The sequence below is a fragment of the Anabrus simplex genome, chromosome 7 (genome assembly GCF_040414725.1).
Source record: "Anabrus simplex isolate iqAnaSimp1 chromosome 7, ASM4041472v1, whole genome shotgun sequence".
Taxonomy (NCBI): Eukaryota; Metazoa; Arthropoda; class Insecta; order Orthoptera; family Tettigoniidae; genus Anabrus; species Anabrus simplex.
In genome coordinates this window covers 110,556,271-110,571,090 of record NC_090271.1, presented here as the reverse complement: position 1 = coordinate 110,571,090, position 14,820 = coordinate 110,556,271, and the positions used below count along the sequence as shown (strand labels likewise).

General features: G+C 42.1%; 1 protein-coding gene across 1 annotated transcript in view; it reads right to left on the bottom strand.

Annotated features, from left to right (window-relative positions):
* LOC136877720 (uncharacterized) overlaps nucleotides 1-14,820 on the bottom strand; it is a 269,242-nt gene that overhangs the window by 17,166 nt on the left and 237,256 nt on the right. The window contains exons 18-19 of the mRNA XM_068228718.1: nucleotides 12,498-12,679; nucleotides 4,706-4,853 (exon numbers count right to left, since the gene is read on the bottom strand). Of these exons, the coding sequence (XP_068084819.1) occupies nucleotides 4,706-4,853; nucleotides 12,498-12,679 (330 nt within the window). The remainder of the gene's footprint in view (nucleotides 1-4,705; nucleotides 4,854-12,497; nucleotides 12,680-14,820) is intronic.

Here is a 14,820-nt window from a genome sequence, read left to right as displayed (position 1 = left end):
TTTGAAAATGAGCATCTTTTTCTCTTCTACCGGTTTTTTCCACACCTGTTGGGTCGCGGGTGCGAACTGTGTCGCACATGTGGATTTGACGCTGTTTTACGACTGGATGCTCTTCCTGACGCCAACCCTATGTGTAGGGATGTAATTACTACTGCGTATTCCTGTTGTGGTTGGTAATGTGGTGTGTTGAGTGAATATGAAGAGGAGAGTGTTTGGACAAGCAAAAATGACCTGTCCTCGAGCCAGAAGAATTAATCACACGTGAATAAAATATCCAACCCAACTCCGAATCGAAACCGGAACTCTGTGAACCGAAGGCCTCAACGATGAAATCTCAGCCAAGGAGTGGGGCCCTTTTTAAAATTGGTATATCCTCAGTATATCTCATAACTTAACATGTTACAGGCGTGACCATTGGTATTTGTAATCTACTTTAGAAATAAAGAAACCCCGTTTTTTTATTGTTTCTCACATGTAGAGTTCCATGTCGCATGTTCCAGATTTAGCTCTGCCAATAGCTTGGTCATCTTAGCCCCAAAAGGCAATGCCACAAACATGGTTTACAAAGAGGTTCTGGCGTAAATGAAATGCAATTTTTTAGCGAGTTTTTATACTTTAGGGATTTTTGGATAATGTCTTAGTGCAGTACCTAGGAACAACTAATTTTTATCAACTTAAGAAATCCTCGCGAGCGAAGCCGTGGGTAACAGCTAGTAGAATGTATGTATGTTGGGTATTCAGTCCGAAGGCTGGTTGGATCCTCAACAGGTTCACCATTAGCTGTCATAGATGGCCTAGGTATCACTGAAGGGGCGTACTAGGGAAATGAGGAGTGAGGTAGTTTCCCGTTGCTTTCCTCCACCGAGCCAGAAGTTGCTATTGCACATCAGTCTGCCAAGCCCACTGAAATGCCTGCACCAATCGACTCTATGAGCTACATTTTCACACCATTCATAGCAGGGACTGGCTGCATAAGGAATGGCATTACTAGCATCACTCATACCTCAGTCACTTTCATATTGTCAAAGCCAAGGAAGAGACTGAGACAGGTCAATGAAAGTAACAGCTAGTAGAATACAAAGTAAATTATAATATTCCTTAATCGCGAGGAATTATGGGTGTCGAAGATGGGGTGTGTTCGCTCCTTGTAGGTCCGTAAGAGCAATACTGTTTTCTGACTATAGAATGTTGTATAGGCAACAGTGAAAAAAATTAAAGTCTGTCCAGAAGTTCTTAAGTTATAATGGTTTAGGCTATGTTATTAAATCGAGCCTAATGAATGCCCTATCCGTACTTAACATTGGTCTCTACTACAAAAAAAACAAAACAAAGGCACACAATATATTTGTGTGGGCGACCTTTTAAAGAAACATAAGTGACCCCGGTGACTTGTAGAACATTTTATGCTTTTAAGTCTTGTACATATAATTTGTGGGTATCTGTAACGGTTTAGGCAGCGTACGCCGGGGCGTCATACCGTGTGGCGTTATTTTCTTTCAGTTGTTTCGCAAAAACCGTTACTCCTCAGTTTCTTTTAATTATAGTTCAATGTTTAATATATCGACACCATGCCCAGCAGATCCTGTGGGCGGAAACCGCATAGAAATATGTTCAGAGGTCCTCGAGTTGTAGAATGCTATTCCCATACCTAGGTAGTCTTTTTAATGTTAAGATACTGTTATCGTAGCTCTACTTTTAGAGACAGGTATGTCGTCTTGCGGACTGTTTGTAGTGCTTTTTATGCTCTACATTTCGTACACATACAGTTTTTGGATATCTGTAATGGTTTATGCACCGTAAGCCGATGAATTTGTCACCAGGCGTAATTTTCTTCGAGTTGTTTTATAGAAATCGTTACACCCTCGGTTCAATTTCATCTTGTACACCAACATCCTACAAGTAACGTTATAAACAGTGTCTCTGTTGCCTCCTTTTAAAAGTCTGCGTATTTTACAAGGTATGAAGTTTATAAAACTGAAACCAAGTCTGCTATCCTGACTGTATATCTTGTTTTCGTTTCGCTAGAAACAGCATACACATTTCATTTTTTTAAACGTAACCTTGTGTTGAAAGTGATATTTCTTTAATTTTCTGGATGGTGCATACTTTCCCATTGTGTGAGCCCCTGACATGGGTACATTCTTGTGCAACTATATTTTTTACATTTTGTTTCATTTCGAAAAGATTTGAGGTCGCAGAGTTACGTCTAACATCGTGCATGTTACAAATTGGTCCAAAAGGACATGTGAATAATTACATAAGATGCTATGAGAGAAGATTGTTTTAAAAATCTACAGATTTACAAATAAATAGAATGGAAGTGTTCATGAATGTGAAGTGAAGAGCAACTATATTCGAAGTAAGCCGGATATGAAGAACTGATTCCTCAAGAAAAATAGGAATAAATATTCATTTCTGAATGTGTACAGAGTTGTCCAGAAAATTGTAGACACTCTTTGATAGTCAATATTAATGGAACAAACTGGCATACCGTCACAATTCTTGCATGGGAGGGGAGCGCATTTTATGTGATAAAAGCGACCCTCATTAGCAACCAAACAACGTCGATGCCGCTGAACTACTGACCGAACTACGGCTGTCAGTGTTGCCGGTGTGATAACCGCAAAGGACGCCTCGATGGTTTCTCGTAGCTCGTTCAGCGTAGCTGGCTTCTGTCGATAAACTTCAGTTTTCAAGTTCGCCCATAGGTAAAGTTAAGAGGTCTAAAGCCTAGAGACCGTGGTGGGTACTCAACAACTCCACTTCGACCTCGTCCTGGTACATTTTCATCCAAGTAGGCTCTGACATCTCTGTGATAGTGAGGTGGACCGCCATCTTGTTGTAGGTAAAATCGTTCATTTCCGAACACCTCTCGGATGGCAGGTAAAAATCGATATTTGCAGCATATGAAGATACACCTCACCAGTTACGGTATCTCCTAAGAATGGGCTAATCAAACCGCCCGATGACAGACCACACCACACATTAACACAGGATAGATTAACATGTTTGTCCACGTGAACGTGAAGATTTTAAAGTTTAAAGTTTTGGCGGTTTACAGTACCGTTCAGTTTGAATTGTGCCTCGTCAGACCAGATAATCATCCCTGCAAACCATTCATCCTCGCGAAGCATGCCTTCAAACTACTCGCAATACCCCATCCTTCGATCCACGTCGTCCTCGTTCATACCGTGCAGGGATCTTGGAATGTACACTTCCCACTTTGCAGCCTTCGGAATTCATCGTACGGTTGATCGGCTTACCCTACTTTCACGTGCACCCTGATTTACATATTTTTGAGGTGACCTAGTAAAATGTCAAACACAGCAGCGCTGGAAGCTGGACTTGTTGATGTTTTTGTTCGGCTAGGCCTATCCTTATGCACACCCTGAACAGTACCGTAAGATTCAAATGTATATCAAATGCAATAAATTGTTTTACGTGTTGGTGGCTGAGTTTCGTACACATTACACCATTGCCGTTGTACCTCCATCATGTTCTCGTACTTCCAGTACCACTTCAATACAGCCTTGTGTTGCTCAAACGACAATCTTACTTCATTCATTGCTGCACTGCCATCTGCTGGAGAGCGTGAACCAAGATTGCCGCGCCATTCACGTCACCTTCATCGTCTGTTGAGAAAAAACAATGGTCTACGCTACTGCGCAAGAATTGCAACGATATGTCATTTTTTTTGCTAGTGGTTTTACGTCGCACCGACACAGATAGGTCTTATGGCGACGATGAGATAGGAAAGGCCTAGGAGTTGGAAGGAAGCGGCCGTGGCCTTAATTAAGGTACAGCCCCAGCATTTGCCTGGTGTGAAAATGGGAAACCACGGAAAATCATCTTCAGGGCTGCCGACAGTGGGATTCGAACCTACTATCTCCCGGATGCAAGCTCACAGCCGAGCGCCTCTACGCGCACGGCCAACTCGCCCAGTGATACGTCATTTTGTTCCAATGATATTAACTATCAAAGAGTGTCTACATTTTTCTCGACCCCTGTATATTTCACTTTTAAGAAATCAGCACACGCTTTTCTAATTTTCTACCTCTGTTCTTAGTTTTCCTTCTCCACTAGGGAATCTCTTCTTAACTATTGTTACGAATAAAACTCCATCTGTTTAATTACTCCAGCAGTTCCAGGATGACCCAATAAATGTACACAGACACACACACACACAATTCTAATCAACTACGAATGGCCACACTTACTAATCCCTATATGTTTACAAGTCTCTTTTCCTTATGGCACAGCAGGCGGTCCGTCCCGTTGCTATACCTGGGGATGGCTATAATCCTTATTTTTTCTTATATACCCGGTTCACATTGTTTCCGACCACCCTGTTCAACAAAATGCACAAAAACTTTGCAAATGTGCGGTTGGTTTTAAATTTTGTTGTACTGGATTTGGGTATATCCCATCTCCTGCACTCGGAAATGTGGTATATTTTACAGAAAATGTCACGAAGTTCACTGATATATCCTAGGTCATGTTCGTGGTGCCTTTCGTTTTTAACAAGTGTATATATGAAAACATTTCGTAAGTTATGATATTCTTTGAGCACTTACTGCAACTCTGAGACAAGCGGTTACCATACCCAGATATAAAGCTCGTTAAAATGTTGCGATGTCCCAAATTGGTCGAAGATTACCGTACGAAAGAAAATTATATTTTAGTTAATTATGTAAGTTTCTCCTACCTGGGGTTGGTACATTTCCGGCCACCCTGGAGGTATTGAAACTGCCATCGAACGAGAACTGGTAGTAGTACAAAGGAGCTTTTGCTAGCTTCGCCATCTTCTTCACAGAGGTGTCGACTTGTTCAGAAAACCACAGATCGGAACACATCTGAAACAAAATAAAGGGACTACATATATAATTTGTATTTGTTATGCCTGAGGAACGTGCCTTCCCTCCAATCAAGCAAAATGAAATCCGTCTGTCCCCAGGTGACAAGTAGACCTCTAATGTAGTAGAAAAATCGTCGGTGCAGTTTCTGTGGACAAGCCAAGAGCTGAGGCTCGTAGGACACAGCACTGATGACATTACGCACTTTTCTACCGACGTGACACGGCAGTTCTACCTAGCATTAACGTGACACTTGAATGACATTGTTGTAACTTGTGTATGACTTTACCCCGTCGAAGTTAGGGCGATGGCACACACAGCGGTTTTCACCGAGTTGGCAGCAGATTATTTTTTTTTGCTAGGGGCTTTACGTCGCACCGACACAGATAGGTCTTATGGCGACGATGGGATAGGAAAGGCCTGGGAGTTGGAAGGAAGCGGCCGAGGCCTTAATTAAGGTACAGCCCCAGCATTTGCCTGGTGTGAAAAGGGGAAACTACGGAAAACCATCTTCAGGGCTGCCGATAGTGGGATTCGAACCCCCTATCTCCCGGATGCGAGCTCACAGCCGCGTGCCTCTACGCGCACGGCCAACTCGCCCGGTAGGCAGCAGATTAGGCGCTCCCTACTTAGCATTGAAATCAGTCCAACCACACACAGCGGCGATACCCATCTCGCGGTGTTTGTGCCGAATCAGCTCATCGTACTATTGATGCGCAGTTAGCTGTTTTATTACTCCGAGGGGTTCCTCCGTCCACTCAGTTCAATACCACTGATGATATACAGCGATTTCCGAGTCGGTGAGTATAATATTTTATCTAATTTGATTATTGATTTAAAATCAATAAAAATGATTTCAGTTTGAAACACCAGCGTGTGTTTGGTATTTACCTCATAGTTATAACCAAAGTGTGATTAGCTGCCACTCCCGGAGGCACGGGTTCGATTCCCGGCTCTGCTACGAAATTTGAAAAGTGGTAGTACGAGGGCTGGAACGGGGTTAGCTCAGCCTCGGGAGGTCAGCTGAGTAGAGGGAGTTCGATACCCTCCTCAGCCATTCTCGAAGTGGTTTTCCGTGGTTTTCCGTGGTTTCCCACTTCTGCACCAGGCAAATGCCGGGATGGTACTTAACTTAATGCCACGGCCGCTTCCTTCCTTCTTCCTTGTCTATTCCTTCCAATCTTCCCATCCCCCCCCCACAAGGCCCCTGATAACTATAGCAGATTAGGCCACCTGGGCAATATATTGGTCCTCCTTCCCAGTTGTATCCCTCCGACCCAAATTCTCATGCTCCACACAGTGCCCTTGAGGCGGTAGACGTGGGATCTCTAGCTGAGTCCGAGACAAAAACCAGGCCTGGAGGGCAAACGAATTCAGAAAGAAAGTGATAACTAATTTCTCCTCTGGGGGTATACTGGTTTTCATACGAATATTTTTGTTTGTTATTTTAGTCTTTAGTAAATTAAGTAATTCATAGAAACAAGGCTTGAAATCCGGATGAAATTAAAGAACTTCCCTTCAAATTTCGTTGCTTGTTCGAGTAAAGTATAAAATTGACCTTTTGTTACTCTGTCCCTTACAACTGGATGGACCCACATTCGTCGATTCCTTACTTTATTATTTATTCTCCTCCAAAAGTAGTTATAAACTCTTCCTCCAGTAAATCATCTCTGTCAGGGCCCATATTCCGTCACGTCAGCTATCATACTGCAGCTCGTTCACAGACAAGTATGTTTTGGAAGGTGTTACCGCTGAATCTACTGCCGAATTGGCGAAAACCGCTGTGTGTGTCATCAACCAGGTCGAATAACATCGAGGAGTCTGCTCATGGACAAATCACTATCATCAGCGTCATTTGTCGTGAACTCTGCGGAGAGATTTGGAATTGAACCCAGGCTCTTGGCTCGCCACCTAGTGATTAGGAATTGAATACCACCACCTTTCCCACCCTGCCGACCAACATTCTGATAGTGATTCTTTTTCACCACTGGGACCCGAACCAGCCAACCACAGTGTCAGACTTCAAAGACCAGACACCTTAATGATCATGGCCAACAGGTGGACTAATTTTAGTAGTTAACAGCATTGTAAAGAGGGGTTCTGGATACACTTTTACTGACAAAGTAACATAACTGAACATGGCTCCTTCAGCGTGTTTATGTACTGTTTATGTACTGAATATGTACTGTAGATCGGTTATGGAAGGTTTCAATCGCTTTGCAGAATAAAGAAAACCGAGAGAGTTGGCCGTGCGCTTAGGGGCGCGCAACAGTGAGCTTGCATTCGCGAGATTAGTGGGTTCGAATCCCACCGCAGACTGATAATCGAGCGAGAGACGCATATCCGAGTAGTACTTTCGGGCCGGTCGCGTTTCGCGAGAGACTATTCGAATCGATCCGCGAGCCGCTCATAGTGACAGTATTTAAACCCCTATTATTTCCTGTATATGGTGAACGTGTTGTTGGTGTTACTTTATTCACGTTGGCTTGTAATTTCAGTCGGCAGAGGGTTTGTTCGGTGCAACGTGCACAGAGAGCGGTGAAGAAATACTGACCAGAAACTTGTGTGTTGCTGTTACACAGAAACTAGCCTCAAGAAGATGGCATCGCCTATAGAAGAAAGAAGATTAAATCAAAGTGTTGAAGCTCTGATGATCATGGTGTAGATTCTCATGACAGCGGGGATATGATCCGCTGCAGATGTCCTGGGAGTTACCAAGATAAGACGCATGTTTTTGGTTTAAATGGCATGCTTTTTGAATTACCGATTAATATTAGTAAGGCGTAGGTTAGGGATTTTCTTGAGTGCAATTTCAGCCTAACGGCATGTGTTTATTTTATATTTGTACTATTGTAAATACGGACACAACGGGTTTACATGTTTTCTTCTTCTTTCTTTTACTTCATAGTTAGCTAGACGGGATATCGAGGGAACTAACAGGTTTCTTTAATTTTGATTTTATTGGTGTGAATTATGCATGTTATCTAGCTTAAGGTTATTCCTGTGTTTTTGTTTGATATAGATAGAAGGATTAGATTTCCAAATTCGTCCCGAGTTACACACTCGCAGCGTCAAGACTAAATTGTATTTATTTATTAAGAGAGATTAGTGACATAGGATTCTTGCTGCATGCATTACAGGTGCTGTGTGACGTGTGGAGCTGAATGTGCACCGTTCATTATATTAGGTTCTTTTAATGTGGTTCGGAAACTGTTTTGAACAATGATTAGAAAGGGAATCGAACCCTGATTTGTAATGAAAGGCTGATGAAATTACAGGATATACATGAGAATTTAGTGCATGCTGAAATATATGTGAAGTTAATGATGCGGGCAGAGTGCATGCGTGGAAATGTTATGAGATTTATGTGAAGCGAGAATAGGCCTGTGATTGTATTCTGGAATATTATTGAGAATTAGAATTGCCGTGAAGTAAATGTCAGGCCCAGTGATTGTTAAATGTGTTCTGAGAAATATAGTAGCATGCCGGCAATGTGTACGTTTTCTGTATGTGAATCTCCGAGCAGTTGTTGAAATATTAGCTCCCTATGAAGGTTAGTTTATCAGCCGAAGCAATACCATAGTTGTGAAGCGAAGAGCAATTTCCGTGATTATAATCTTGTCAAAACAGTGACCAATTTCCAAGAGTAGTCTTGAGTTTTAGCATTCTTTTCAGCTGTTTGCCAATCAGGAGATATGTAATCGACGAAGGGCGCTGCCCTGCGCGCCGATGCAGCAAGATGAACGGGATGGTTGCCCGTCGTTTTCCTTGTGTTTGGTGAGTTATATTGTTTGTTTCTCTTACAGGATCGTGTATACATGTGATTTCTTTGTGATTTTTGGTTTGTTGTCTTGTTGATTAATGGGCAACAGCCCGAGTGCTGAGTTGTTGATTAAGGTTAATCTAGTTCCGACTAGACCTTTTGGTGAACTTCGTTTCACGTCTGGTCGGTGTAGTTGTAAGTTTTCCACCCACCTGATCCGGTGCAAATACTTTGATTATTTTAGCTTATTTTGATTAATGTACATAAAGAATAGAGAAGTACCACCAGTATTTTTCGTATTTCATATCATGTCCCATTACGTCCAAATTCCGATCACGTGTAGATGCGCTTATCGATGCAAACTTTCCGAAAGTAAACGATCCGTAGGATTGTGATTCTCTTGATGGTGTTACTCCATATAAACAGAAACGCTGGACAATAACGTTGATTCATTGTGAAACATCTCAGTATTCAGTTTTGTAATTTAAATTTTATTTTTAAATGTTTTGTTTTGCGTTGTTAATGTTTGTTTTCAATATTTTCCTTGGTTGAACTTAACTTAATTTCAGTGCTAATTTCAAGCTGTTTTTATTCGATTTTTAGTTTGTAAATTGTAGTGTGGTTCGGGTTATTTTATGCAATAAACCTATCTTACCCATATTAGTGTTTCTCATTCGAGATAAACCTCCATTATTCCAGTCATGATATTAGAGATAAGTTTTAACCTTTTGCCCTCCTATGTCGTGTGCGGTTCGACATTAAAATATTAGACTTACGCTCCGATGTCGAGCTCCACTCGACATGACAATTTCTCGTACTTTCAGCGCTCGCATGACGACTGTGCCGTGTTCTGGTATTCTAGACCTATCTAACGGTCTCGGAGAGAACATGTTTTCCTATTTACAATAGTTTGCGGGAATTGTGGTAACTTTCTTAAGCTCTGTTATTCTCGAATGTTTATGTAAGTTCACAGATGTTGTTTGAATGTAAACATGGCTTCTGCTTCCCGGTCTCCACCCAGAAAGCTGTTTTGAAAAGTACCACACGGTGAAAACCTACAATGATTAATGTATTTTGTGTGCCTAATTGTAAATATATTCATGTAACATACTTATATTGTGTGTTAGATTCTTTTTGGATTGTTCACATCCTGCAGCTGCTCATATGTAGAAATTAATTAGGAGTTGAGCAGGAATCATACGCTAAGTGTAATGGAGTTCAAAAGGTTAAACTTCGACTTAACCGCGACAACTTAACCCACTTCTCTACCCCACCTGAGTAAGTCGGATGTTTAATCAGGAAATGGAGGCATCGTCCTAGAGGGTTCTTACCCCTGGGTACGGTACACGAGGTTACGTGGCATATTGTGTGCCACTTCACCTTGGTGGACGCTCAACCAATTTTTATAATTGGCTTTACGCCGCACCGACACAGATAGGTCTTATGCCAACGATGTGATTGGAAAGGGCTAGGAGTTGGAAGGAAGCGGTTGTGGCCTTAATTAAGCTACAGCCCCAGCATTTGTCTGGTGTAAAAATGTTAAACCACGGAAAACCATCTTCAGGGCTGACGACAATGGGGTTCGAACCTGCTATCTCCTGAATGAAAGCTCACAGCGGTGCAACCCTAACCGCAGGGTCAATTCGCTCGGTATACGCTCAAGCTTCTAGATTCCATAACTTGAATATTATTACCCTCTATAGCAGGGATGGCGAACCTATGACATGCGTGCCACTAAGTGACACGCGAGCACAACTTCTGCTGCGCGTCAGATAACATGCTAACATATTTTAATGTTTTTAACATGTAATAAATAGGTCGAAAATCTAGCAACATAGCATATTTTAACATTACGGTCCAATAAAGAAGTATGTCGCTATTAATTTTAATTTTATTATTTCTTCTTCTTCTTAATCGGTTTACCCTCCAGGGTTGGTTTTTCCCTCGGACTCACCAAGGGATCCCACCTCCACCGCCTCAAGGGCAGTATCCTGGAGCGTGAGACATTGGGTCGGAGATATAACTGCGGAGAATGACCAGCACCTCGCCCAGGCAGCCTCACCTGCTATGCTGAACAGCGGCCTTGTCGAGGGATGGGAAGATTGGATGGGACAGGCAAGGAAGAGGGAAGGAAGCGGCCGTGGCCTTAAGTTAGGTACCATCCCGGCATTTGCCTGGAGGAGAAGTGGAAAACCACTTTGAGGATGGCTGGGTGGGAATCGATCCCACTACTCAATTGACCTCCCAAGGCTGAGTGTACCCGGTTCCAGCCCTAGTACCACTTTTGAAATTTTGTGGCAGGGCCGGGAATCGAACCCGGACCTCCGGGGGGTGGAAGCTAATCAGGCTAACCACTACACCACAGAGGCAGATATCTTCGTTATCTTTTTCATAAATAGGGGATAGAGATCAGGCGGTTTTTCAGCTTATAAAAACAATAGTTACAACAATTGCCACCATCGACAGTTAGTTCTTTACCATAACGAATAAACAATATTTACCGAGCTCGATAGCTGCAGTCGCTTAAGTGCTGCCAGTATCCAGTAATCTGGAGATAGTAGGTTCGAACCCCACTATCGGCAGCCCTGAAAATGGTTTTCCGTGGTTTTCCATTTTCACACCAGGCAAATGCTGGAGCTGTACCTTTATTAAGGCCACGGCCGCTTCCTTCCCACTCCTAGCCCTTCCCTGTCCCAACGTCGCCATAAGACCTATCTCTATCGGTGCGACGTAAAGCAACTAGCAAAAATAAAAATAAAATAATAAACAAAATTTCCACGCCAGCGACGCTCGCCGTTCACGGACATTGTCCGCCTCTATAGCGTAGCGGTTAGCGTGATTAGCTGCCACCCCCGGATGCCCGGGTTAGATTCCCGACTCTGCCGCGAAATTTGAAAAGTAGTACGAGGGCTGGAACGGGTTCCACTCAGCCTCGGGAGGTCAACTAAGTAGAGGTGGGTTCGATTCCCTTCCAGTCTTTCCATCCCCCCACAAGGCCCCTGTTCAGCATAGCAGGTGAGTCCGCCTGGGCGAGGTACTGGTCATCCTCCCCAGTTTTATCCCCGACCGAGAGTCTGAAGCTCCAGGACACTGCCCTTGAGGAGGTAGAGGTGGGATCCCTCACTGAGTCCTAGGGAAAAAACCCGACCACGGAGGGTAAAAAAGAAGAAGAAGAAGAAGAAGAAGAAGAAGAAGAAGAATAATAATTCGCGAATATCTCCATTATTATAACTTCCCGATAAAACTGTGTATGATATGTAATAGGGATATTTGAAATTAGAGTTTCTGTAATCTGTGTTTTGTACATTTTTCAAATACAATAGAACTATTTCCGGAGACACTTGAATTTTTTTTAAATTGTGTCAGTAGTGACTTTCATCGTTGTTATTATTCTTCGTACAATACTTCTTTTTGTTATTGTTTTCTTAGTGGCTTTACGTTGCACCGACACAGATAGGTCTTATGGCGACGATGGGATAGGAAAGGCCTAGGAGTTGGAAGGAAGCGGCCGTGGCCTTAATTAAGGTACAGTCCCAGCATTTACCTGGTGTGAAAATGGGAAACCACGGAAAACCATCTTCAAGACTGCCGACAGTGGGATTCGAACCCACTATCTCCCTGATGCAAGCTCACGGCCGCGCGCCCCTAACCGCACGGTCAACTCGCCCGGTTTTGTTAGTGTTTTAACGTCACAGTAATACATAGAAGGTTTTCGGCAACGGGATGATGGGATGGGCTAAAATTGGAAACGTGGTGACTGTGGTAACCGCAGGAATTGTCCAGATTCTACATATAACATATTGAAATACATTTATACAAAATAGGAATAAAATTTAATATATCGAGGTTGTTATATCTGTACTATCACACATGGTACTCACATCAATGAAGCCAGGTAGAGTTTCTTCGCTGAAAGGTTTGTCTTTCAAAAAGTAATGTCTCAATTTGGAGACGGCCTCATTCTTCTTGCTGTAATTCTCAGGTAGACGTGTGTCTGGCAAGACGACTCCTCCAAAATTATTTTCAATTCTTGTCACTGTTTCAGGATTTTTTAGGTCAGCAACTGAAACATACGTGCCCTGTTACTAGGAAACATAAAGAACCTTGACAGTCTTCACATTAACCCATTGAAGCTAAAAGTATATTTACAATATATTTCATTTTCAGAGAAAGCATACCAATATGCAAATAGGGTACAAAATTATAACTTTTTCGTAAAAAAGGGGGGGGGGTTAAAGTACACAGTTCGGGTCATATGGCCCGTCCTCAAATAGGATGTTGTTCTTTAAGCGTATCAATATGCGTTTTATCTACTACATCAGGGTAACTCAAGACGTAAGTTTCAAAATGGTTAGAAACAAAGGAATGGAGATTAGTTCAACTTATATGCAACCGTTAGTTCGTAGCTGATAGGCGACGCAGATGCACAGTCAGTGAAACAGAACCTTGGCTCAGCAACAGGTGCAAAGTGGCAAAGGTTCTGAATTAAGGTGCGCGCAGAGGTTCATTTTCTGTGAAAAGAAGATACGGAGTCTGGCGATATTTACAGAGTGTTTTTTTTTTTTTTTTTTAGAAAGCGTTATCTCTCCAACAAGTACGGAAATTGTGGGGTAAATCTGTAGCAGAGAGTCCAAGGACTGTGGGAGACGAAGAGTTGAAAGGCACACTTTTGTCAGAAGCCGTTAAATCAATTGCAGTAATATTTGTTGAGGGTATCCATGGGGATAGTAGTTATATAACAGGTGAAAGATATCTTGGAAATGAGTAAAATGCTGACCACAAAACGTATTAAATACAGTAAAAAACATTATCAAAATATGGTGGTTGAATTTTAAAATATTTTATGACCAATTTGTTAATAAAATTAATATAGTAGCTCTCCTAGTATGTAAAACTATGTCTATAAATCATATGTATGAGGTTTGGTTCCTCTCTCTGGGCCAAATTTTGACAAAAGTGCACCTTTAGAGAAAAATACATTAAAAAACAATTCAGAAGCCCTAACGGCAAAATGGTTCACGATGATAAGGACAATTGCCAGATTCTGGCGAATTATTTTACATCCCTTTTGAACTGCGAAGCTCCAAATTCCACATTTCCTTTTGGAGACGTTGTACATATTCATCCCAATTCATCCCCACCAACTAAAGAAGAACACAAACAAAGTGTTCAGTCACTTAAGGAAAAACAAGGTACCAGGCAAGGACTCTATAATTGCTGAACTTTGAAAGTGTGCAGATGACAAAAGTTTGGATAAACTAACGGAAATTATCTTCGAGATTTGGGAAACAGAGATACTTCCGAATGGCTGGACTGCACCTTTGATTCACCTCCTTCATAAGAAAGGCGATACAACAGACGTGAATAATTACCGAGGTATCTCTCCTGCTGATAACATACAAGATTCTATCAAAATTCCTTCAAATGAGGGCAGAAGAACAATTAGACGCACAAGCCGGTGAATATCAGGGAGGTTCCAGGAAAGGGCGTTCTTGCATCCAACAAATCTTGAACCTCAAATCCATCCTTTCATATTTGAAGCTAAGGAATAAAGAATTTCTGGTGATATTCATAGATTTAAAGAATTCAAATGACTCGATAGATTGTACCACCCTGATCGGAATTTTATCGGAATTTGGCCTAGACACACAAAAAAACATCCAACAAACATTGACCTAGACCACTTCTAAAGTGAAGTTCAGGGGAAAGATTTCAGAAGCCTTTGAAATTAAGATGGGAGTTAGGCAAGAAGATGGACTATCGCCTCTACTCTTCGAATGTGTCCCTGAAAAGGTCATCTGGGAGTGGCGCAAAGAATTGAATAATCAAGGCAAATACTGGAGTTGTACCTTAATTAAGGCTACGGCTGCTTCCTTCCCTCTCCTAGCCCTTTTCTTTCCCATCGTCGCGTAAGACCTACCGTTGTCCGTGCGACGTAAAGCAACTTGTAAAAAAATGGTAATAAATAAATAAATAAATAAAACTTTGGGTATATGTCTACAGTGCATAGCCAAGGTCATCTGCGTCATCGCCAGCTAACTGCTCTAAAACGCTTGCTACTTTTTCAGCAATTAATTACAATATTACCGTTGATTCTATGACCAAATGATTGTTAGAGTTTCGCTTAGGATATGTTATTCAATCATTCATCACAGTTTCATTCAAGTTTGCATGTTCCCTTGTAAAACGCTGCTGCTTGATTAA